This window comes from Grampus griseus (assembly GCF_964374135.1).
Source record: "Grampus griseus genome assembly, chromosome: X".
Classification (NCBI taxonomy): Eukaryota; Metazoa; Chordata; class Mammalia; order Artiodactyla; family Delphinidae; genus Grampus; species Grampus griseus.
The window spans coordinates 18396613-18422357 of NC_138999.1; the positions used below are offsets into that span (position 1 = coordinate 18396613).

The 25745-nt window shown below is 42.8% G+C and overlaps 1 protein-coding gene across 1 annotated transcript in view; it reads left to right on the forward strand.

The window, feature by feature from the left end:
- SMS (spermine synthase) overlaps nucleotides 1-25745 on the forward strand; it is a 50581-nt gene that overhangs the window by 14353 nt on the left and 10483 nt on the right. Inside the window, exons 2-7 of the mRNA XM_082681960.1 lie at nucleotides 2996-3116; nucleotides 5109-5199; nucleotides 5752-5816; nucleotides 10882-11057; nucleotides 12598-12752; nucleotides 13427-13516. Coding sequence (XP_082538086.1) covers nucleotides 2996-3116; nucleotides 5109-5199; nucleotides 5752-5816; nucleotides 10882-11057; nucleotides 12598-12752; nucleotides 13427-13516 — 698 coding nt within the window. The remainder of the gene's footprint in view (nucleotides 1-2995; nucleotides 3117-5108; nucleotides 5200-5751; nucleotides 5817-10881; nucleotides 11058-12597; nucleotides 12753-13426; nucleotides 13517-25745) is intronic.

Here is a 25745-nt window from a genome sequence, read left to right on the forward strand (position 1 = left end):
TGGCCAGTGATCCGCAGGATGACCCTGCCTGCACAGCCCTCTTCACCAGCATGGGGAGTTGGTGTCCTGTTTTGTGATGTGCCAGCTGAACACGGTCTTGAGGCCGTTTACCAGGAGTGATGATTTGTTTTATACACTTTCAAAACAGAAAACATCTGTTCTGGCCAGGGAGGGATTGAATAATTGCATAGTGGCTTTCCTAGTCACAATTCAAGTACTGCTGGGCGCACTTGTCTCCACCGCCCCGCAGCTCAGTCACTTCCACGGTGGCCCGACCCCACCAGGCTTCGTTGACAAACACAAATGGAACGAGGTCAGTTCTTTGTATCAAGTTTGAAATTGAAATTTTTTTCAGGGGCTGAATTCAGTCTTAAAACCACAGTTCTGGGGGATATAATTCAGGCCTCCCCGTTTTAATTTCCTGAAACCAGTTCCAGAATAGCAAAGCCAGCTAGATTAGTCTTTGCCAAATGAGTTTCCCAAAGGCACAGTTTTGCTGGGAACGAGGGAGACTCGAATGAGACTGGAGGCCACTGCTCATGCTGGGCGGTGCTTGTGCTCGGGTGGGGCCGTGGTGTGGCCGCTGCTCCAGTGGTCCCTTCCCGATGCGGGGCTTTTTCCTGAAGGGGCCTCAGTTCATTTTGGCCGGGCACAGGTCGTGGCTCTTCCACCCTGCCCAGGTCCCCGCGACCTGCTGGGCGCTCACTGCCTTCTGAAAGGAGGAGCCCCCCTCCTTTGTGGGTGAGCCGCTGTTGGTATTTTTATGGGGGTTTGCAGTCCCTTCGCTCTGCTCACTTCTCTCACACTTGCTGGTACCCCACCAGGTCTGTGGGCCAGGGCTGCTTGTCTCTACCTACTCCTGGTGTGCTGTTTGGGGATGCAGTCTGTCATTTAGTTTTGTTCTAAATGTTGTCTGTGAGGTTTGGTTGTGCTAGCCTAATTGCTCTGTGTTTGGAGATTGAGAAGATTAAAAAAATCACTCCTTCACTGCCATTTTTGCTACTCCATTTGCTTTTGTTTGTTAAGCAGAGTTAAAATAGGACTTTTGGTGGGTATATTAGTTGGCCAGGGCTGTTGTAACAAAGTACTACAAACTGGGTGACTTAAAACTACAGAAACGCGTTCTCTTCCAGTTTTGGAGGCTAGAGTCTGAAAACAGAGTATCATCAGGGCCACACTCACTCCCTCTAAGGGCTCTAGGGGAGAGTCCTTGCTTGCCTCTTCCAGATTCTGGTGGCTCCACGTGTTCTTGGCTTGTAGCCATTATCACACCAGTCTTTGTCTTCCTCCCTCCCCTCCCCCTCCCCTCCCCTCCCCTCCCCTCCCCTCCCCTCCCCTCCCCTCCCCTCCCCTTCCCCTCCCCTCCCTCCCCCTCCCCTCCCCTCCCCTCCCCTCTCCTCCCCTCCCCTCCCCTCCCCTCCCCTCCCCTCCCCCTCCCCTCCCCTCCCCTCCCCTCCCCTCCCCTCCCCTCCCCTCCCCTCCCCTCCCCTCTCCCCTCCCCTCTCCCCTCCCCTCTCCCCTCCCCTCCCCTCTCCCCTCCCCTCCCCTCTCCCCTCCCCTCCCCCTCCTCCTCCTCCCTGGGTCTTCCAGGCTTCAGTCTCTAATAAGGACTTAACTGGAATTAGGACCCACCTGGAGGCTCCAGGATGATCCATCGCTAGATCCTTAAATTAACTACATCTGCAAAAACCCTTTTCCAAATCAGGTCGCACTCCCAAGTTCTGGGGATTAGGGTGTGGACATATCTTTTGGGGGTCACTATTCCACCCACGACAGTTGGAGTGGATGAAATCATCTGCTATGTAAGTGGCAATTTACATTTTTTAAAATGTCTGCATAGGCCAGAATAAGACACATGTGCTGCCCAGTTTGGCCTCTGAACCCAGTTTGTGGCCTTCGTTCTTATTGTGCACTGGAAGGTGTTGGGAGCATAGTTCCAAATGTCATTGGAGATAGACTCTTGCGTAGATTGTGGAAATCCTTCCAGTCTGTTTTGGCACTCCTTAGTTTCTGGAAGGAATTCTAGTGTAATTTTCTTGTGAAACCACACTGTGGTCAGCTGTGGATCTTGTTTTTTTTTTCTTTTGCCCTCGGTTCAGGTCACAGGGATGCTTTGTTTTGACGCTTTGCAGCCCCTGCTCTTTTCCTTTGTGTGGAAAAAGCACCAGCCTGTGGTGGGCTCCTGAGAATACAGAGTAATTCCTTTTGTCTCATCTTGCTTCTTTATCTTACCCTTCTCAAGGAGTGAGTACTTTTGCAGGTACAACTAGATAAGAATAAATTGCATTTTGTTTTTATCTAAATATCATAATGATGGATGTTCTTGAAGATTGTGGCTTCAAGTGAACCTACAGAGGTTAACGCAATTTCTATAACCTTGACCTCAGTCCTTGACCTGAGCTCCACTTGGGTAGCAGGTAGTGGGATGGGAGATGGGGTCACAGTGCCTAGCAGCTTGTACCATATTGAATTGTTGTTCAGTTTCTACCAGTTAGAGATAGGTTACTGAGTGGCGCCATTTATTTTTTCCAATAATAAAAACAAGCCATCCTTATTGTAGAAAACCTGGAACACAAAGCCAAAAGTTTTGAAGTTTTTTATGATACCCATCAACAGTGGATGGAATTCTTTTTCTAGTACTCTGTATTCTCATTAACTTACTTAAGCTAAAGTGGAATGTCTTTTATTGTGTTTGTATTTCTGGTTTCTGGCTAGCCTGAATATTTTGTTAGACTATTTCTAGTTTCCTGAATATCTGTCTGCATTTTTGGCACAGCTGTTTTGTGGTTGGTGTTGCCATTCTTATTTTGTTCCCTGGTAATCTGAAGCCTCTCCTTATAGGGTTCAGAACGTTGTAGCTCATGACAAAGGGGATAAGCGACGCTGGCAGCTCTGTTCAGGTTTTCTTGAAAGTTCATTCATCAAACTGTGCCTCGCTGGCTTTGCTTCTGAATGTTTCATTCTGACCATCTTGCCTTCTCCCCCTGTTCTCCAGCTGATGGTGAGACCATTCTGAAAGGCCTCCAGTCCATTTTCCAGGAGCAGGGGATGATGGAGTCGGTGCACACCTGGCAGGACCATGGCTATTTAGCGACCTACGTAAACAAAAACGGCAGGTGAGGCGGCCTTGAGTGCTCCTATTCAGGTCTGAGCACTTCAGCAGTGTGTGTGTGTGTGTGTGTGTGTGTGTGTGTGTGTGTGTGTGTAGGGGTGGGGATGTGTGTTTGTATGTGTGGGTGGATGTGTGTGTAAAGGGTGGCCTCACTTCTGGTTAATGACGCCTTTGTGTGTGGTCCTGGTCCTCAGTCACCTTTTTTCTTGGTCTCCATTTTCTCCCCCTTGCAACTTTTCCTCTTTCTTTATTTCCGGTTTTAATCCGGTGAGGTTTGACTCTACCTTTCGGCATTCTCTGTGTTCCTAGGTTCTCTGGTGGGGGATTCTTTGCTAGAACCACCTAGCTGGTTAAGAGGTGGCATTTCTCTCTCCTTCCTTTACCCCTGGCCCCTCTCCTTTATGTGACTGGTGGTGGTGGTGGGTGGGGGTGGTCAGCTCGTGCAGGTGCAGATGAGTTTGTGGTGTCCTGGGCCTGAACTTGATTTTGAGGCCATTTAAGGGCTGAAGGTGAAAATTAACTAGTTGTATTTTTTTTTAATATTTATTTTATTTATTTGGCTGCATCGGGTCTTAGTTGTGGCACGCAGGATCTTCGTTGCGGCACGCGGGATCTTCTGTTGCAGCACAGGCTCTCTAGTTGTGCTGCGCAGGCTCTAGAGCGCAAGGGCTTAGTTGCTTCGCAGCGTGTGGGATCTTAGTTCCCCGAACAGGGATTGAACCCATGTCCCCTGCATTGGAAGGCGGATTCTTAACCACTGACCACCAGGGAACTCCCACAGTTGTATTTATTTTTTTAATCTAAGCACACTGCCCGTATTCTCCAAACAGAATTCTTCATCTTATTTAGTGTCATTCAAACGTTTCTTTAACCACACCTTATAGTAAGAAGTGATTTTATATCAGATGTGCACATACACATCTGCATGTATAGAAATATACATGTCTAATTGAAAGAAAAGTTTCTTCAGATAATTCTTACACATGTGTAATACACTCTTTATTTTTATTCCATAAAAAAGCTGGTCAGATACACTAAATTAGAGGTTAAAGCTTTTCCTGTAAGGAGCTACTTAAGGTCCCTGTCACATACTCCCTCTTTTTTCTTAAGCAACTCTTTAAAAATGTAAAAAAACATACTTAATCTGCAGGCTTTACAAAACATGCCGCGGGCTGGATCTGGCTTGCAGGCCCCGAGCTCAGTGAATTTAGCCACCACCTGCTTGCAGTCAGAAAAACACGGCTCTGGGGACTTCCCTGGTGGCGCAGTGGTGAAGAATCTGCCTGCCAGTGCAGGGGACACGGGTTCGAGCCCTGGTCCGGAAAGGTCCCACATGCCACAGAGCAACTAAGCCCGTGTGCCACAGCTACTGAGCCTGCGCTCTAGAGCCCACGAGCCACAACTACTGAGCCCGTGTGCCACAGCTACTGAAGCCCGCACGCCTAGAGCCCGTGCTCCACAACAAGAGAAGCCACTGTAATGAGAAGCCTGCGCACCGCAACGAAGAGTAGCCCCTGCTCGCCACAACTAGAGAAAGCCCGTGCACAGCAACGAAGACCCAACGCAGCCAAAAATAAATAAATAAATAAATTTATTCAAACAAACAAAAGAAATACCACGGCTCTGTTTTGAACTCTGAGGGTAATTGGGAGAACCCAGTTTGCTCTTCACCACCCTCGCTTCCTTTTAAGGAGGAGTCAATCACTGCTGGGGAACCTTCTTAAAAATCAGATGCGTAGGACTTGCTGCTGAATCACTTTCTGGACCCAAGAACCTGTTTTGAAAACCTTAGCACTTGATGGCTCTCTCTAAAATCTTCCCTAAATGATTGGCTTCCCTGCCCCCATGAAGAGGCTCTAATGAGAAAGCAACAGGGACAATTATGTAATATAGGGAAAAAAGAGCGGTGGTTTTGCCTTTTAACTGGGTTGGTGTCTTTTTTCTTTTGAGTGCCGTGATACAATTCCTAACCTTAAAATTATGCTTTCCTCTGTAGCTTTGCCAATTTGAGAATTTACCCGCATGGATTGGTGTTGCTGGACCTTCAGAGTTACGACGGTGATGCACAAGGCAAAGAAGTTGACAGTGTCAGTTTTCCACTTTTATTTACTCAAGTATTTGAGGATCACAAAAACTGCTCAGTTTAATGATAAAATTATTTTCACCTATTTGCTGAGTTTCACTTATTTTTTTTCAATAAAATTTCTATTTTATCTTAAATATTCACTTAATTTTAAACTTGCCTCCCTTCAAGTAAGTGATTTTAGAAGAAAAATAGTTGTTCCTCAGTAGTTTTTAGGAACCTGGCTGTCATCTTTCCCTTGACTGCTTGAGTACTGAGTTATGATTTTACTTTTGCACTGGAGGGAATGTAAACCTTTATCCAGGATGTTACAGCTGCAATATTCTTGAGGCTTTCCCTTTGCCATTATTTTGTTGGTACTTTAGGCTGAAGCGAGGTTGACACTGTGTTGCGCTAGTGGCGTGTGGAATTGTGCCAGGCCTGCAGGCTGCTGTAGGGGTTAGGGAGGACAGGTGTATCTGGGCATCTGCCAGTATCACAGCTCTGCCAACACAGTCTCAACCTCCTGTTCCACTCAGCTTATTCGATAAGCCCATTTCTTTTCTTTTGATTGCAGCTTTTGAACAAAGTAGAAGAAAGAATGAAAGAATTGAGTCAGGACAGTACTGAGCGGGTGAAGCGGTAAGTCCACTCCTGAATGTTCTTTTATATTTGGTTCATCGATAAAATAATCAGAATGGTGGTGTTATCCCTGAGCAGTGTCTAAGATGTAGAAGAGATCAAAGTCGACTTCTGCTTCTGGCCACTTGGTAGACTGAGGTAGTGGGCCCTTACAACAGAAGACTAACTGTATATGAGAGAAAGAGATGCTAGACAAAGTGGAACAAAGGCAGAAGGGAGTGTACAGTGATTCCAAGGGGCTGGAACTGTGTAACGCAGAGAATCAGGTGGGGCTGGCACCTCGAAGGGGAGCTAGAAAACGCCTCGACCCTGTCCAGTAAAGAGAAAAGATTGTCTTGTCTTTCCTCAGAGTTCTGGGCCCCAGAGTAGAATTAAGCAGTTTTAAGAGATTTATGACAGCATGGGATGATAGAAAATTTGCCTCAGTGCTTTCAGGTAAGATGACATTGACACTGCAAGGTACTAAGAGTTTCAGAGGCCACCCACCTTGAGCAGCCCCTGGTGGGTTCTTTTCAGATGAAAACGAAGACCATTAACCTTTCTTGAGGAGTGCAGCCACTATATGCCACATGTGACTATTTAAAACTAAGTTAATAAAAAAACAGTTCAGTTCCTCAGTCTCGCCTCATGTCTCTAGCTAATGGCTAGTGACTGCCATATTGGACAACGCAGATAAAGAACATTTCTGTGGTGCCAGAAATGTTCTGTTGGACAGAACAGAAGTATTTGTCAGTGGTGTCAGATGTTAAAAGAGCTTTGATAGAAGTAATAGTTTTGACATTTGTTGCGAGGGATAGAGTCTGGTAGGTCCTGGGAATTAATCATGGCTGCACAGCAGGTAATTCTGAGCGGTTCTGCCTTGCCCTGCCTGGGTGGCTCCTTATCAGGCCCTCAAAAGTGGGCTTGTCCCTTGCTCATAAAGGCAAACCCGTAGATGCAGAAACACAGAGAGACTTCGGTAAGGTCGGGGCATCACTGATGGAAGTGACCATCCAGAATACAGACTTCTCCATTTCAGGGCACTTTCCACAAGAGGGAGTCCTTATTGGCTGTTTAAGAACAGTTAAGTACATAATGGCTTATCCTGCTAAATTTGATCAGCCTAGAGGAAAGCCCCAGGGCAGATGTAAGATAACTGGAAAATTGTTTAACCTCCAACATGGACACAAAGCAGGAAACTGCATGTGAAGAGAGCAGGACACAGTGTAGAACTCGGCCACTTGATTGAAACCTGTTGGAGCACCCAGACTTGTTTACCCCACCCAAGTTCAGCTTACGTGTCCTCGGGCCCTTCCCCATCCTTAAAGAACTTGTCCACACCTACAATCTTTTCTGGAATTTCCCTCTTTTCCTGCTTGCAGAATTTTCCTAATCTTTCCTGGTCCATCTGAATTGAACGGGTTCCCACTGTGTCTTTAACTCGGTGATAATGAATTGGCCAACATCAAAATGCCTGATTTTTTTTTAATTGGTCTGGTTTTTATTGGGATTACTTCTAGGAGTGAGCAAATAGATGGAATGCATTTATGGGCTTCCCCACTCATGAGAAGTCTGGTTCCTTTGTGGTTTTGATATGGGAGTTTTTGAAGTGAGAATGCAGTTATACTTCCGATCTTCAGTTCAAAACAGCACAGGCCTTGTTTTTCCTTGTCACTGTTTTTACATCTTTTCATAAAATCAGGGTGGAGGGGGCAGGAAGTTGTTGGGAATACTTTGTTGTAGGCCCTTTGTTTTTGGCCTCAAAAGGACAAGAATGGTGCCACTTTTCTGTCTGGGGAATGACATTGTTAGAGACTGAATCATTAACAAATGACTCAGTAACATCTGAAATGATTACTCCCCTGTGGCCAGTGATTTAAATCTGAATTAAGAAGCCATGGGATTCATTAGAAACTTTATTTTCATATCCTGCTATTCAAAAGAAAAGAAACAGGAAAAACAAGCTTACATCAGTAATGTTTTGTTGAAAAGAAAAATTCTTGCAATTTACAAGGTGTACCTGAGGCCCGGGACATATTCTGTCTTTCTCTCTACCATCTATTTTCAACTTTCTGTAGTGAAGGTTGAAAAGAGAGTTATGTAGGGCTCCAGAATATCTCCCAAAGCCCATTTCAGGGAGATGTGCTTCATGTTAGTGAAGCCAAATCCGGCCTCTGTACCCCAACACTGAATTAAATCTTGGAGACAGAGTTTTGGGTGAAGTAGAAAAGAATAGGTTTATTGCTTTGCCAGGCAAAGGGGGCCACAGTGGACTAATGCCGTCAGAACTGCGTGTCCCGACCTGGAGGGGGTAGTGAGGAGTTTTATAGTAATGGTTCAAGGAGAGCGTGATCCACTCGTGGACATTCTTCTGATTGGCTGGTGGGGAGGTAAGTGGGCGTCAGCATCATCAGCCTTCTGGTTGCAACTGGTCTGGGGTCTACGTGCTGGTGGGCAGCATGCAGTTAACTTCTGCCACCTGGTGGGGGCTTCAGTATCTGCAAAACAGCTCAAAGATATTGTTATGTGTGTCCCTTGAGGGGAACCAGGACCCTGCCCCAAGGCTGCACTATTGTTTCCTTTGACTGTTCCTCCCTCTTCTGCACATCCCCTCCCTTCCCTAATTAGCATCTGTTTGAACTGCCCATCGGCACTCAGGGAAGGTCTTGAAGGCTGAATGAAGCCCCGTTTCTTGTAATCAAGAAATGGGGGACACAGAAAGGCTTTTGTGCCCAGGAGCCCCACAGGGTCCTGCTCGGTATGATCAAGGTGATGGCTTCCCCATCCTTAAAGATCCTTGCATCACCTCGGTGCTTTGTGACCACCTAGAGGGGTGGGAGGGAGGGAGATGCAAGAGGGAAGAGCTATGGGAACATGTGTATATGTATAACTGATTCACTTTGTTATAAAGCAGAAACTAACACATCATTGTAAAGCAATTATACTCCAATAAAGATGTTAAAAAGAAAAAGATCCTTGCTTCTTTGCATCTCTTTAAAAACCACTGTGTTGCTGTGGAGGAAAGAGCTCTTACCTGCACCCAAGGCACCACTGACTCAATTGAGAATGGACATTGTTTTCATTGGGTTTGTGCATAGTTCAGTAATTGCCGATAGCTGGCCAGTTGTCCGACCCGAGGGGTAAGTTTCCTCCCCTGAAAGCCCTTGAGTTGCTATTTGTTACTTTCATCCAGTGTCACAGGTAGCTCATGCTCCCACCTCATGCCACCCACCACCGATCAGCCAGAGGTGGAAGAGGCTTCCCCCAAGTCCTGTTTGCCTACTCTCGGGGTTTGTCCTGTTTGGGGTGCCACATTTTACAAGAAAAACCTCTGATCTGCCTAATTCCAACAGCTGAGTTTGTTCTCCTGGAAGATGAAGAAGTGGTTAAATTAGGAGGAGTTAGGATTAAATGACAGTTTATGGGAATTTGCTTTGTAAATTCAGTGCTTTTTGCAGATGTTAGTATTTCCTCATAGAAAGCCTTATTAACCTGTAACAAGTTCAGACTGTATTCTTGGAAACAGGTGAGCGGAAGAGCAAAGACTTATCAAAGCGAGTCAGAGGTAGCCCAGCCCAGCATTTTAGGTACCTGTGGCTTGTTTACTGTAAACCCCACTGTACTTGAGAACACAGGACTTGCCCATGGTTGTGTTATGTATGCAGTGAGTTCTCATCTTGTTTGTGTTCCACTTAATTTGCCAAGCCCCCTTTCCAGGTCTGGTTTTCCTTTTCATGTAGTGTCCTCTGCTGTTAGTTTCTAGTACATTCACCCTATCTAAAATACTCAGTATTAACAGAAAGAACTGAATGAGAAAATCATCAGTTTGCAGCTCTTCTCGTAATAATTGGTTCAGGCAAGAATGTTCTACATGCCAAAGCCACTGGTGAAGGTTTGTTGAAAGATCAGGACCTTGACTCAGTTTCACAGGACCGCTCCACACCCTGCTTAGTAATTTCAAAAGGAAAAACGGTACCTTTGCAAGTGTAGGGATCTCGTGGGCATCTGCTTTAACCATGTGGTCACTCTTTGCATCACCAATAATAGGACAGGAACACATCTCGTGCCCCTGATGTGATGCTTGCATGATATGCCAACTTGACTCTATTGAAGAGATCTTCAGGCAAACCCACTTGAGGGATTTCCTGCAGAACACCTGGTCTGGACTTTGCTGTGATGTCAATGTCATGAAACACGGGGAAGAGGTGACGACGCCAACAGACTATTTTCTTTTCTTTTTTTTTTCTCTTTTCTTTTTTAACATCTTTATTGGAGTATAATTGCTTTACAGTGCTGTGTTAGTTCTGCTTTATAACAAAGTGAATCAGTTATACATATACATATATCCCCATATCTCTTCCCTCTTGCGTCTCCCTCCCACCCTCCCTATCCCACCCCTCTCGGTGGTCACAAAGCACCAAGCTGATCTCCCTGTGCTATGAGGCTGCTTCCCACTAGCTATCTATTTTACGTTGGGTAGTGTATATATGTCCATGCCAATCTCTCACTTCATCCGTGTCCTCAAGTCCATTCTCTGTCTGTGTCTATTCCTGCAACGGACTATTTTCGATTAAATGAGGGTAAAAAAGCGAAACAGCAAAATACAGTATATGATTCTTCATTCAAAAGTAGAATAGCTCTGAAGGAGATAATTGGCAGTTGGGGATACTTGAACATGGATTCCTTACTAGGTGCTGGTATTCCATCCATGTGGACTTCAATGGATGTGGTAGTGACAAAGTAGCTATGTAGGCAATCTTAACAGATTCCTGCTGGAGTATTTGGGGGTGAAGGATGATGTTTGTAATGGCCATTTTCTCCTTCAACATTTTTTAGGGAAAATTTAAAGTATGCCAGAAAGGTTTTTTAAAAAGTAAATTCTTAATGTACAACAGTGTTGAAATTTGGTAGTGGCCATGTTTGTATAAACCTCAAAGCGCAAGTTTTAGATTGGTTGTGTACTATTTAGGAGTCTGCCTGGGGTCATGTGGCTCCTGCACATGCTTGTTCCCAGGTCCTCTTTTAAGGCAGCCTCACCTAAGCAGCCTTTCTTTTAAGACTCATTCCTGTTTTCCTTTTTTTCCAGATTACCACCCATAGTTCGAGGAGGGGCCATTGACAGATACTGGCCCACTGCAGATGGCCGCCTGGTTGAGTACGACATAGATGAAGTGGTGTATGATGAAGACTCACCTTACCAGAACATTAAAATTTTACACTCAAAACAATTTGGAAATATTCTCATCCTCAGTGGGGATGTTAGTAAGTATTCCATCCCTACCCCAATCGCATGACAAAGTGACAATGTATTAGATTGTGTTTTCCTGACACATACCACCGTTGTGGATTTGTCCAGATTTGTCCATGGCCCTGCTGGGTTGTTTTTTTTTTTTGATATGAGTATTTGCATTGGATTAACCTGTGGCTTGTCTGGGCTTTCATGTTTTATAGTAGAGCCATGAAAATTTTGTCTTGTTACTCTTTTTTCCTTAGTTTTCTTAGTGATTAGTATTTAGATTGTATTTCAAAAGAAAATGTAATTGCCTTTTTAAAAAAAAATTTTTATTGAAGTATAGTTGATTTACAGTGTTGTTAGTTTCAGGTGTACAGTAGAGTGATTCAGTTATACATATGTATATGAATATATATTATTGTTATTTATATTCTCTCCCATTATAGGTTATTACAAGATATTGAGTAGAGTTCCCTGTGCTATACAGTAGGTCCTTGGCTATACAGTAGGTCCTTGTTGGTTATCTATTTTATGTTGCTTATTTTTAAAGAAGTCTTTTAGATGGGAAATTCCAAACCAAAGTAGACAAAACAGTAAGATGAACCGACATATACTCACCCTTGAGTGCCAACGATTATAAACTCCTGGCCAATCTTGTTTCCCCTGAACTCCGGTCTACTTTTCTCCCTCTCATATTCTTTTTTTTTTTTTTACATCTTTATTGGAGTATAATTGCTTTACAATGGTGTGTTAGTTTCTGCTTTATAACAAAGGGAATCAGTTATAAATATACATATGTTCCCATATCTCTTCCCTCTTGCGTCTCCCTCCCTCCCTCCCACCCTCCCTATCCCACCCCTCTAGGCGGTCACAAAGCACCGAGAGCTGATCTCCCTGAGCTGATCCCTGTGCTATGCGGCTGCTTCCCACTAGCTATCTACCTTACGTTTGGTAGTGTATATATATGTCTGTGACAAAGTGAGAGAGAGGCATGGACATACATACCTCTCATATTCTTTTTTTTTTTGCGGTACGCGGGCCTCTCACTCTTGTGGCCTCTCCCGTTGCGGAGCACAGGCTCCGGACGTGCAGGCTCAGCGGCCATGGCTCACGGGCCCAGCCGCTCCGCGGCATGTGGGATCCTCCCGGACCGGGGCACGAACCCGTGTCCCCTGCATCGGCAGGCGGACTCTCAACCACTGCGCCACCAGGGAAGCCCTCTCTCATATTCTTTTGAAGCAACTCTGCTTCATATTTCATCTGGACACATGCAATTGCTTTTTAATTATCATATCAGAACAGTCTAAAGACTGAATTTTCTTCCTACTGACTAAAGTATATATGTATATAATCTATGTAGGTAACATTTTATGTTGGGTGTTAAGATGAGTAGGGTTGATGAAAGTCCACAATCCAAAAAACCAGAAAAACAACACCTCTGTATACTGCTGTTTTTAAAGATTGAAAATGAAAATTTCTGAATTTTCTAGATTCTAGCACTTCCTGGTATAAGTCAGGTGGTGTATGGCTTTGGTTATAGTCACCATTTTGGATGTTTCTTCTCCTTAGATTTGGCGGAAAGTGATCTGGCGTATACCCGGGCCATCATGGGCAGCGGCAAAGAAGATTACACTGGCAAAGATGTACTGATTCTAGGAGGCGGAGATGGGGGCATATTATGTGAAATAGTCAAACTGAAACCAAAGATGGTCACTATGGTAGAGATATCCTTTGTGGTATAAGAGATCAAGTTAAGTGGGCTTTGTTTGTTTTCTTCCTCGTTTTTTGTCTTAAGACTCAAGTTAATGTTACGAGGTAAATGTGTTATAAAGACTACCTTGAACAAACATTTCGACTTAGTACCAGTACCTTTTTTTTTTTTTTTTTCCCTGTACGCGGGCCTCTCACTGTTGTGGCCTCTCCTGTTGCCGAGTACAGGCTCTGGACGCGCAGGCTCAGCGGCCGTGGCTCACGGGCCCAGCTGCTCCGCAGCATGTGGGATCTTCCCAGACCGGGGCAAGAACCCGTGTCGCCTGCATCGGCAGGCGGACCCCCAACCACTGCGCCACCAGGGAAGCCCACCAGTACCTTTTTATATGGCTACCAACAAAGAAGCAGAGTTGAGAATTAAAGAGCAAGTAACAGTAACCTTTGTACTGTGTCTACTGTTCAGCAATTGCTGAAATGGCTTCTTCATTAGAAGAAAATTGAGTTCCTTTTGAGTGTCCTTGGTGCACAACAAATGAAGTCATTGTCTCATTTATCATTTTTTAAACTTAAGATATGCAAATTAGTGTTAAAAAATGTTATGTTCATCTTAACCTTTTTAAAAAGTATATCTCAGAATTCTTTGATACATCCAAATCCAGGGGAAATTTCTCCTTAACCTATTTCGAACATTGACCAAATGGTGATTGACGGATGTAAGAAATACATGCGAAAAACATGTGGTGATGTCCTAGACAATCTTAAAGGAGACTGCTATCAGGTAATTATATTTATCAGATAATGTTTTTTTATTATGTCAACTGATAATATGTTGATCAGAACTGTGCCTTCTGAAAACAGCTTTAAGTATAATTGGTTAAGAAGATAAATAATCAAGATGATAGGTCATCTTGTAGGGGAGGAAAAATTTTCCCTCTACCCTTCTAGTACTTGCCTGAGACCCCCGTAATAAAAGACTAACAAGAGGAAAAACAAGTTATTAAATGTTTTAAACTCATGTATTTATGGGAGATGCACAGAAAAATGAGCAACTCAGAGGTAGCTTTAGAATTTAGGCTTAAATATGATCCTAATAGGGTCAGAGGGATGTAGGAGTCTTAAGGGAGAATAAATGACTTAGGAAAAATGAACAGGGCCCTTAGAAGAGTAGAAAAAGAAGTATGATAGTTTGTGACAGAGTTTGTCTGGGTGTGGTGTCAGCCTTATCTGCTGTGATAAGAGGCCATCCTCCCTGGTTGAATTCCTCGGGGAGGGGATCTATGGCAGTTGAATTCCTTTTGGAGGATGTGTCTTTAGGCAGATAAAGGGGAGTTCAGAGAAAGCCTCTCCCTACATTTGCTGATTTTCAAGTGCCTACAGCTCAAAATGTTCAATGTGCCAAAGCACCGTATTTTGAGGTAGCCTGTTCTGCTAGCCTTTATTCTCTTTATGTGAGTTCTATATACATTTGTATTCAGGGAAGGTGTGTACATATAGTTTAAAAGAAAGAAAGAAAGAAAGAAATGGCTAACTCCAGATTCTTTGAATTTAATAACATTAAGTCATTCTTGTATAAAAGATGCCATGTACCTTCTTTATGACTTGGCAACCACCACTTTTGACTTTTGTCTCTTTAGCCTGAGTCTTTCTGTGTCTGGGTCTTTGAGAAGGAATTCAGGTACTTATTAGAGGGTGTAGATGATGTTTGATGTAGGAATAATTGATTCTTGCTAAGCAAATAAGTTCCTAAATTCTACTGTGCTTGTAAGTTGACTGATCATTATAGTTTATAGGATACATTTTTTTTTTTTTTTTTTGCGGTACGCGGGCCTCTCACTGTTGCGGCCTCTCCTGTTGCGGAGCACAGGCTCCGGACGCACAGGCTCAGCGGCCTTGGCTCATGGGCCCAGCCGCTCCGCGGCATGTGGGATCTTCCCGGACCGGGGCACGAACCCGTGTCCCCTGCATCGGCAGGCGGACTCTCAACCACTGCGCCACCAGGGAAGCCCTATAGGATACATTTTGTATTGTATTTTGAGGATTCATATGTTAGGTGCCCATACCTACATTATTAGGTAGAACAAGATAACTAAGCAAATGCATATTTTTATTTGACCAGAATCTTAAATGTGTACCTCTAGTTTTATAAACATATAGATGAATGCTTTCATTTGTTATGTAAATTACCTACACCTACCCATGTTCTCTAATACGTGTGTATCCAAATTCGATTTCATGGTACATGTGTTAATTTTTTCTTTTCTTTTCTTTTTTTTTTTTTTTTTGCGGTACACGGGCCTCTCACTGTTGTGGCCTCTCCCATTGCGGAGCACAGGCTCCAGACGCGCAGGCTCAGTGGCCATGGCTCACAGGGCCAGCCGCTGTGCGGCATGTGGGATCTTCCCAGACCGGGGCACAAACCCGCGTCCCCTGCATCGGCAGGCGGACTCTCAACCACTGTGCCACCAGGGAAGCCCACGTGTGTTAATTTTTTAAACAGAGAGAAATTATATCAATGTTAAAATGCAGTTGTGATAGTTTTATGGGCAAAAGGAAAAGAAAGTACGTATTTCACTTACACTGTTGGAAAGTTTAAAAAGGGAGGGAGGATGCAGCAGTTCCAATCCTGGGTGTTTATTTGAAGAAAAGGGTAACACTAATTCGAAAAGATACGTGCACCTCCATGTTTATTGCAGCATTATTTACAATAGCCAAGATATGGAAGCACCCTAACTGTCCATCAACAGATGAACGGATAAAGAAGATGTGGTGTATACATACACAATAGAATCCTACTCAGCCATAAAAAAAGAAAGAAATCTTGACATTTGTGACAACGTGGATGAACCTTGAGGGTATTATTTCCACTTAGCATAAAGTCAGATGGAGAAAGAAAAATACTGTAAAAATACTGATTTCACTCATGTGGAATGTAAAAAAAAATTTAAATAAAGGAAAAAAAAAACCAAATAAAAATACATAGATACAGAGAACAGAGTAGTGCTTCTCAGAGGGGAAGGGGTAGGGGAGGGTGAAATGGCTAAAGGGGATCAAACTGTATGGTAATGGATGGAAACTATGCTTTTGGCAGTGAGCATACTATAGTATACACGGAAGTCAAAATATAATGCTATACACATGAAAAAGAAGAGGGGGAATTTAGGTTCTTCAGAGCATGACAGACTTTTCACAATGAGCTAAAAGTTACCATTGTTTGCAAATGTTTGCATTGTTAGCCAGACCCTCTGCCTAAAGTGTTAATCCTCACATGTGTATCAAGTGGCAACTGTTTCTATTTTGTAGATGAAGACAGTAAGTTTAGGGAGTTTAAAGGGCAATTTATAGGGTAACTTTAGAGGAATGTTTCAAATTCATGTCTCCCTGGCGGCTCCTTAGGTTGACTTATGGATTAAGAAAAAAATGTAACAAGAACCGCAAACCTAAACCTTCAGTACTGTGGAGTTCCCTTTCAGGAACAGAAAAGCCACCAGGGGGAGTCTGAAAAATTCTTATGAGGCTGAGAGTTTTCCTGGAGCTCTAAAGGGGTGGGGGTTCCTGGTCTGTGGGACAGCAGTAGGCAAGCCCCTTAGCCATTAAAATACTACCATTAAAAAAATACCAGGTCCTTGCAACTGTTTATCATTTATAAAACATAATTAATGTTATCCTTTTTTAGAAAATAGATTTATAAGCAGTAAATCTAGCAGTTTAAAGAATTTTCAGTTATGTCCAAAAAAAATTTAGTTAAGTATAAAGATATGAATCTTTTTTTTTTTTTTTGCGGTACGCGGGCCTCTCACTGTTGTGGCCTCTCCCGTTGCGGAGCGCAGGCTCAGCGGCCGTGGCTCACGGGACTAGCCGCTCTGCGGCACGTGGGATCCTCCTGGACTGGGGCACGAACCCGCGTCCCCTGCATCGGCAGAACCACTGCGCCACCAGGGAAGCCCGAAGAGATATGAATCTTAAATCTCTTAACACAATCCATAAATCTATTGTCAACACAATCCATTATAAAAATAATAAAATAATTTGGTATTAACAGGTGACAAACCATTTGAGAATATTTAGCAGTCTTAATAAAAACTTGGTAAGAAAATTACAAGAGAAGGGAAACTACCTAAACATAATAGAAACGATCAGAAATGTAAAGATACTGTATTAAATGGCAAAATACATAAGCGTTTTCCACTAAAACTAGGAAGTAGAAGAGGATGCTCTGTTTAACCTTGTTTTTGACTCCTTAATGCAGTAAGGTAGGAAAACGAAAACAGTAGAAACATAGACAGAACCACATTACTTGCAGAGGACATGAATGCTCACAAAATATAGAAAACTCATCTAGAAAACAAGCTGAACTCATGAGAATTTGGTGTAGCGATAGGATAAAGGCAGACTAAAACTTTTTTCCTTATTGTAAATGCAAAAGTTTGAATGGAAATTGAGTGTGGGCCAGAAATCGTTTTCAAAATAATAACCAGTTGATACTAGGAATAAATTTAACAGGAATGATTTTGAGACTGATAGAATTATGTTAAGATCTTATTGATAGACAAGCAACTGAAGTGTGAATATGTGGAGAGACAAGTTATTTCTTAGATGAAAAAGTACCATAATCCCCAAGGGGGTTTTTAGAATTAGACCAAATGATTTTGAAGTTCTCTTGAAACCGTAATTATCTAAGACTCGCCAAGAAAAAATTAAAAAAAGATCACAGTGAAGGGAGATTTGTCCTCATTAATTTACTGTGAAGTACAGTAAGCAAATAGAGGAAGTATGATGATGACAAATATAAAAGTATGGCACAGAGACTTGACCACACCTTGGTGTTTGTGTAGACACAAAGCTAATATATGGACCTAAGTGTTTTCAGTTTGGGAAAAGGTTTAGTTGATTTAGTAAATGTCGACATAATGGGCTGTCCATCTGCATGAGAACAAAATTAACCCTAGAAGCCATAGAAAAAATAATTTCAGATGACTTAAGCTCTAGATACTAAAACTAATACATTTAGAGAAATTTAGAGTATCTAACCTTGGAGTTGGGAAACCTCATAATGAAAGACAAGAAACCAGTAAGTAGTAACATCATACTATATAAACCAAGCCAAAAGTCTGAAAATAATGGCAACAAACATGATAGGGAATTAATCCCTTTAATAATACAAAGAGCCCCTACTAATATTTTAAAATATTAACTAAAGGTGCAAAGGATATAAACTGGTGTTGTAGACCCCAAGTTCGTGTGCCCAGTGCACAGTGAGGCCAAACAAACTGAAATGGAATTTGGAGCAAAGTTTATTGCAAAGGGCAAGCAAAGAACAGGCAGCTCATGTGATAAAGACCCGAACTCCCTGGTGGTGTCTAGGGAAGTGGTTTTACAGGCAAAATTTGGGGGAAGGTGCAGGGTGTGTGACCTTCCTCTGGTTGATGGTAACAGGGTGGTGTTAAAGAAATCTCAAATCATCAGCCATCTTGTTTCAGCCAGGCTGGGTCCATGTGCTTGTGCACAGCCTGAAGTTACTGTCCTCTGCCTGGGTGGGGGCTTTAGTTCCTGGTTAAGAACTCTGTTATGTATCAGATTGTTATCTATAGGGACACAGAAAGACTTGTACCTGGGAGGGGCCTGCGGCGCCCCACTCACTTTAAATTCCCCTTTTCTTTGATACTCCTCAGTCTTGATGGGAACAGGTGTGGGATAAGAAAGGGAATAAACTTTTGGATAAAGAGGTTAATCATAAACTCCGCCGAGGGAGTCCACTTTTGGGGGCTGGGGAGATGGATGACTCAGTTTTAATACCCCACCCCTGTTTCAACCTTCTCCAAATCTTTGAGGGAATGGGGTGATGACCTGTCTGTCTGCTTCCTGCTAAAATGGGGCATAGTCCTGCCTCACCTTGGGGAGTGGACACTGAGTTGGAAATACTCCCAAGTTCCAAGTCTTGAATCAGAGTCTTGTATGATTAAGATCTCAGTTCCTGGGACTTCCCTGGTGGTCCAGTGGTTAAGACTTCGCCTTCCAATGCAGGGGGTACAGGTTTGATCCCTGGTCTGGGAGCTAGGATCCCACATGCCTCATGGCCAAAAAACTAAAACATAAAACAGAAGCAATATTGTAACAAATTCAATAAAGACTTTAAAAATGGTCCACATCAAAACAATTCTTTTAAAAAAAAAGATCTCAGTTCTTTAGTCCACTGTTTTGGTGTGCCAGATCTAGGAGTAGGAGTAGTAGTGACAACCCACACAGACCTTGGAAAGTAGATATCATTCCCTGAGAAATTCAGGAGAATGAGCCTGAAAACCAATCTGGACCTGGCACTTAGATAAAATTACATTAACTGGTTACAAGTCTCCCCCTAAGTAGGTTATAACTTTTGATGTGATATTAACATGAAAGGAGCTATTGGCCATTACATGTCTCCTTTTTCTGCTAATGTATGATCTAAAGCAGTTTTGTTGTCTAAAAAATTTAATAGTTACAAGAGGAGACCTTGAGATAAGGTTGCAGCTGCCAGCCAGCACTACTTTGAGAATGGCTGGTGGTATCCCAGAGTCTGATACAGTTCAGAAAATTCAAGTTCTCAACAAGACAGATGTGTCTAAAATCACGTCCTCAAAGGCCACCTAGTTCTACCTTGGATGTCTGAACCACATGTCTTCCATTTTGACTTGACAAATTCATTCCCCTCCTCAATGGCCAAAGCATATGTACCATATGACCAGGCCGCTCTGGTCAGTAAAGTTTAAGTTAAACTCCCCCATACTTCCATATGTGAAGATTTTTCTATCATTTCCCCTTTTGATTGCAAATCTTTCAGTAGACCAAAGTACTTGTCCCTCGATGTCAGGGTGGTTGCTGCCTCCCCCTGGGTCCCTCATGTTCCTCTGTGCTAGGCCTCCTTTTTGTTTATATAAATTTGCCTAGGTATCTACTTTGGGGGAAAACTAATCAGATGCTGTCAACAGGCTCAGAGGTATATGCTAATGGGGAAACATTTCACAGGCTACACATTTAGTTAATTATACCGAATTGTAACACGAGCAGTGTGTATGTGCTTTTAGCAGTAGACTTAAAGCTAGCAATTACATATGTCATGTATGAGTAGTTATACCCTGACAACTTCACTAGAAAATTTTCTTTCTATCCTGAACATTGGGGGCAACAATATGGTTAACACAGTAGCTTTCAATTTTGATAGGGCCTTGTCACACACAGGTCATGGGACATCTGATCTTCATCTCAAGATAGGTTGCTGTTATAAGCTTCAGAAACAAGCTCAGTGTCTTTAATAATTCGGTTAAACTTTACAACTATATAACAAGGAGCTATCTGGGAAGTAAGTCTTAGGCAATAAATACAGACCCCAACAGAACTAGAATTTAATATCTATTGAAACAATCTTTCTCCAAAATTACCCTCATTTTTTACCAAATATTTTAGCCAAATTATGGAAATCAGACTTTCACAAACTTGGTCTGATTTATTTACATACGTGTAATTGATCCTTTAAATTGGCTGTGCTGGAACTTTTCATAAGGAATCCCAGACTGAATTTTTAAAAGGCCCCTCAGGGCCAGGAAAGCTATGCCAAGGGCTTGCCACAGATTCTGCCTGCCATGTCTGTAGATCTGGGTGAATTCCTCTCTTCTAGAGGTCTCCAAAACATCTTGAGACTCCTGCGCTTGTCAGGTAGTGACCTTTCTTGTTCACCTTGATAAGGTTGCTGGGAAATCTGAGTTGCCAATTTTTGGAGGGCTCAGGTAGAAAAAAAAAAATCATTGTTTCATTGCTGTAAGTCATAATTAGCTTGAGGGGAAGTGTTTCCTTATATCTGGAAAACACAGATCAAAACCAGTAGTATTTTAGACAAAAACCATAAAAATTATAACCATATTCACCAGTTCACTCAGTAATCCTTTTTGTTAACAGTGTTTATGAAGACGCCAGGTTTTTCTGTTAGGATTCTGTAATTGCTTACCCAGTTCATCGATATGATCTGAAATTTGAGACTTGGACATGTCAAAAAGTCCTTTTTATGAATCTTCTTGAAGATGAAGCACTTTTGGAAAAACAGTAAAACAGTAACTGAGTGACAAGACTTAAAAGGTACAGTTAAACACCTGATCCCAATGTAATTGACCAAAAACTTGGTTATAATAACTAGAACTATGAGTAACATTTTATCAGGACACACCAGACTTTGAGAAATTCCATATAATTAAAAAAAATTTACTGGAGTATAGTTGATTTATAATGTTGTGTTTCATATAATTTTAAGAATATAAAAACATTTGCCCATACCGTATAACCTGATAAGGCTTAACATTCATTTGACAATGCTTCCCATGTAATTTAACATACTGAAGTATCCTAGTTCATTTAATCTCTGAGATGCCTTAGGGTTCTTCTGAAGCATCCTAAAGTTAGCTGGAGGTCAAAAGAACGTCAGTTAGAATTTGATATTTGGGACGTTTGTCAAAAATATTAAAAAGTTTCAAAACACCTGGTCAAATAAGATCATAGGTCATTGTGAAACAATACCCATTCACCTAACCAAAGTGACAATAAAAGATCTCAAAGGCAAATATAGAAAGTTACAGTCAGATCCCTCAGAAAGGCAAAAAAACTCACAATCTGTTATTGAAAGCAGCTTAGCATTGTAAGAAAACTTTGTTTTGCCAGCAGAGAGAGAAAACCAAAAAACCAAACTCCAGTCTTGCATCAGCCTATTCTTTTTTTTTTTTAAGAATCTTAAAAAAACGTTTATTGATATCTCTTTGTAAGTGAATCAAGTGGGTGTAAAGCGGCATAAACACAGCAGTGAAAATCAGATACCCCATTATAAAAATAAATTACAAAAAAAAAGACAGTGAAAGAGAAATTTTTACAAAATTCGTTCAGGGGCTGTGATGCAACCTGGATTGACCACATCTAGACGCACAGCTGGATGAGACATAAGGCTGGGCAATCTTGGGGCTGAGAGGATTGGTGAGGTTGGGTGAGCAAATGCAGACCCTTTAAAGTAATACTGCGTGGTACCCATTCCAAGGGTCCCAAATCTCCAGGTTCAAGGAAATCTTCCTATAGCTACAACCTGCATGGGAAACCCAGACGATGGTACACCGTGTGATCGGGAAAGGTTTCTAAAACGCACCTCATTTTTCATCTCCTGGTGCGCGGGTTTGCCATTCCAGCCGCTTTACTAACAATCTCCCCACTTGGAGAATCAGCACCTTTAACCTCCTGTTTCATACAGTGTGCAATTTGGCCGGAGGATGAACGGGAAGTAGGGGAACCAATGAGAGACTAGCTCTAGGTGTTTGGACAGGCACGTCACTCTAATTTCCAATCAGGAAGAAGAATTAACCAAAGGATCAGCCTGCCCCCCGGAACCAGAATAGGGCCTGAAGCAATCCTGGGGTTTTGCGGCCAGCTCCTAAATAAGCGAGTTGAAAAATGGAGCTCAGGGGCACTGCAATTCACAAACCTGCAGAGTTATAAATGATAACTATCGTCCAAAAATATATTGAGGTAAGGCAACGAAGAGGATTTGAAAGCAATGCAGAATTGCAGGAAACAGTTTTCAAGAGGTAGATTGGACTCGCCTTTAAAGCACATGAAAAGCGGCAGAACTTCGACAATGATGCAGTTGGCCAAAAAGGGCGCATGCGTCATCAGCCTTTTTTTTTTTTTTTTTTTTTTTTTGAGGTACGCGGGCCTCTCACTGTTGTGGCCTCTCCCGTTGCGGAGCACAGGCTCCGGACGCGCAGGCTCAGCGGCCATGGCTCACGGGCCCAGCTGCTCCGTGGCATGTGGGATCTTCCCGGACTGGGGCACGAACCTGTGTTCCCTGCATCGGCAGGCGGGCTCCCAACCACTGCGCTACCAGGGAAGCCCTTCCCTTATTTTTTAAACATTTGAAAAGAAGGTTTCTCCTAGAAAACTTAGCTAATTTACATTTAATTTACTCAAATGTCTCATCAAGTTGTTTTTTTTGTTGACAAATTTTATAACAATATGAACTTTCAGTAACCCTAGATGCAATAAAAGTATTATACTTAATACTGATGACTCTAAAGACATGTGTATATTAAACCAACATGCTTAAGTTAGATTTAATACCAAATATCAATTTAATAATGTTTCCCAGATCACATGACCCTGAAATTTAACTAGTTTTTTATATTTCTGAGAATTTAAATAAGCACATAATTTTGTTTAGGTCAGTTAAATGGAACTCATCCACAAACCAATCTTGTCAATGCCATTTGGAGATAGACACATATTTATAATGTACACATAGACATACATATGTCTATATAGACACAGATGTAAAAGTTTTCCTGTTTGTGTTTAAAAAGCCCCCTTCCCTGTCCCCGTCCCCCCCACTCCCACCCCGGTGTCAGGGATCACAGACGATTAAAGTTTCTGAGAGCCCAGGTAGATCATTTTCATCTCCAAGGTATTAGCTAACCTCTACTAACTGTGCACACACAAACTAGTTTTGGAATGTCAGAAGAGCCCCATCTTAGCCATTTTCAGGGTGAGATTTCCTTCAGTTTGTAAGTAGCCAATTCGGTTTAAATCAATAACAGTAATAGACAGTAATACATATCACTCACGCACATTCACATGCTTCCCTTCCAGATGAACTTGAATCAGCGTTCAGGTTACCAAGACTCCCTTAAAGAGGGTTAAAACCAGGAAGAGAGAACAGGATTGGGACTCCTGTACCAAGACACTCATGCTCACACCCAAAATAAAAGCCAAATCAGTTCCAAAAGGCTCAGTTAGATATGACATAGCATAAAAGCCTATACATAAGGAATTTCACCCCATTTCACTTCCCTTTTATAAAACAGTTCTAGTTGAAAGATGCTGTTATAATTTAGAGGGCCATTGTTGTCCAGATCCCAAGGCGTACTGAGGCCAGGCAGTGTTACGATGAATATTTTCTTTCATTCATGGGAGCAAAGCTGATCTCCCAGTTCTGAAAAATGTACTCTAGGGGACTACAAGATGGACCAGAGCTGTGCTCATCCATAGTTATTCATGGCTGGTGGTGTCAAATACCAAGCAAAGAGCAAACCAATGCAATGCAGAACAATCTCAGGGTCACAGTTCCCTAGCCCCAGAAGGGGAGAGAGCCAACCAATGCCCTATCAGAGGTGAAGCCAAATGACCAAGCCTAGTCCCCTAGTCCCTTTATCTTAGGGAATTGTGTCAAGCTCGATTTCTGATTTGTTACATGTGATTTTTTTTTTTTTACATGAACATGTTTTTTGTAACTAGAAGGGAAGATTTCTTTGCTGTAGGTGAAGCCAGTGCAATAGGGAAGAATAACCATGGTGTCAGTATGAGCTCCATTACCAGAGATATCTTAACCAGCCAATGCAAGTACTGACTGATACACAGATATAAAAAACAAATACGGTCGCATAGACAAGAGATCAGATAAGGTATATTTCAAAATTGCTTTCCCACTCCCAGATGGAGGCCTCCAAACAGATTCGTCTGACTCCCAAAAGAGAATCAGATTGACTCTCAGTGAACCCAGAGTGGCTCACTTCCTGAAAGGGAATGAACCTAGACGGAGCCGGTAGAATTCCTAGCTCACGCATGCTGGAGAGACTCAGCCCAAACCAATACCTAAGGTGGGCCGTAGGTCAGAATGTTTCTTGGTTCTAAACAGTCCTGTGCTGAAAGGGCTGGCATCCGGCATCGCCAGGGAGCGTCCCTCCAAGTTCCTCTGAGTGAAGTGAGCTCTGGTGGCTGTTGGGGACTCGGGGAAGAAGGCTGCCCTCGGCCAGGGTCGACCTGTCTCGGGCACAGTCTCTTGGTTGGCTCATCAAAACTGGTGAAACCTAATTCGTGTGCCTGATACACAGTGAGGCCGAACAAACAAACTTCAGCGTTTGGAGCAAAGAAAGGTTTATTGCAAGGGCCAAGCAGGAACAGGCAGGTCAAGCTCTAATGGGTTTTCAGGGAAGAGTTTTTTAAGGCAAATTTGAGGGGAGAGCTGCAGGGTGTGTAGTTTTCTTCTGATTGGTTGGTGGTGAGGTACCCCGGTGGTGTTAACTGGATTCTCAGTCATCAGTCTAATGGTTGTAAGTACTTGTGCTCAGCCTGAAGTTACCAGCCTCCACGTGGGTGGGGGCCTTAGTTCCTGTCGAAGATCCCAGAGTTATGTATCAGATTGTTAGGTGTAGGGATACAGAAAGGTTTTGTACCCGGGAGGGCCCGCAGGGCCCTGCTCAGTTTCAACACCCCCCGCCCCCAACTTCTTTGATACTCCTCAGGCTTGAGGGGAACAGGTGTGGGACAAGAAAGGGAATAAAGTTTTGGATAGAGAGGTTAATCATAAAGTTGGCAGAGGAATTCAGCTTTAGGGGTACTCGCTTTCATTGGTACTTTTCAGAAGACGAAAGTCAAATAGCCTGCAAACTTATGACAAGCTGCTTGCCCCTATTGGTGGCATGAAGTTCTTGTGAAAAGTTAGCAAGGGACTCGACAAAATAAAACAACGGGGACAACATCCAGTACTGGGAAGGCTGCAAGGACACAGGTGCTTTATGGAGCAAGAATTGCCTTCAGAATTAAAAAGTAAAGTACACATGCCTTTTGTTCTGGCAACCCAATGTTTGGGCATCCAGGCAACCGTCATCTATACAAGGAGGTTTGTTATGGCTGTGTTTGTAGAGACCAAGACTTGACGATGGTAAGAATATATAGCACTTTTAGTGGTATGTTAATATTTTTAAAAAAACATCATTACCTGGAATGGTGTTAGGTGAAAGTTGCCAAGTTCAGAACGATGTGTGTGATCCTAGTTATACAAACGAGAACAAGCATTTGTGTTTATGTGCGGGTGAATGTGCACAAGACTTTGAGCACAAGGGAAAACTGAACATATCAAACAAGACTGATACGTAGTTGGAGGCGGCTGAGGTGTTAGTGCCTTCTAGATCTTTGCATGGTTGCACTTGATGCATTAAATGAAACGAGTTATG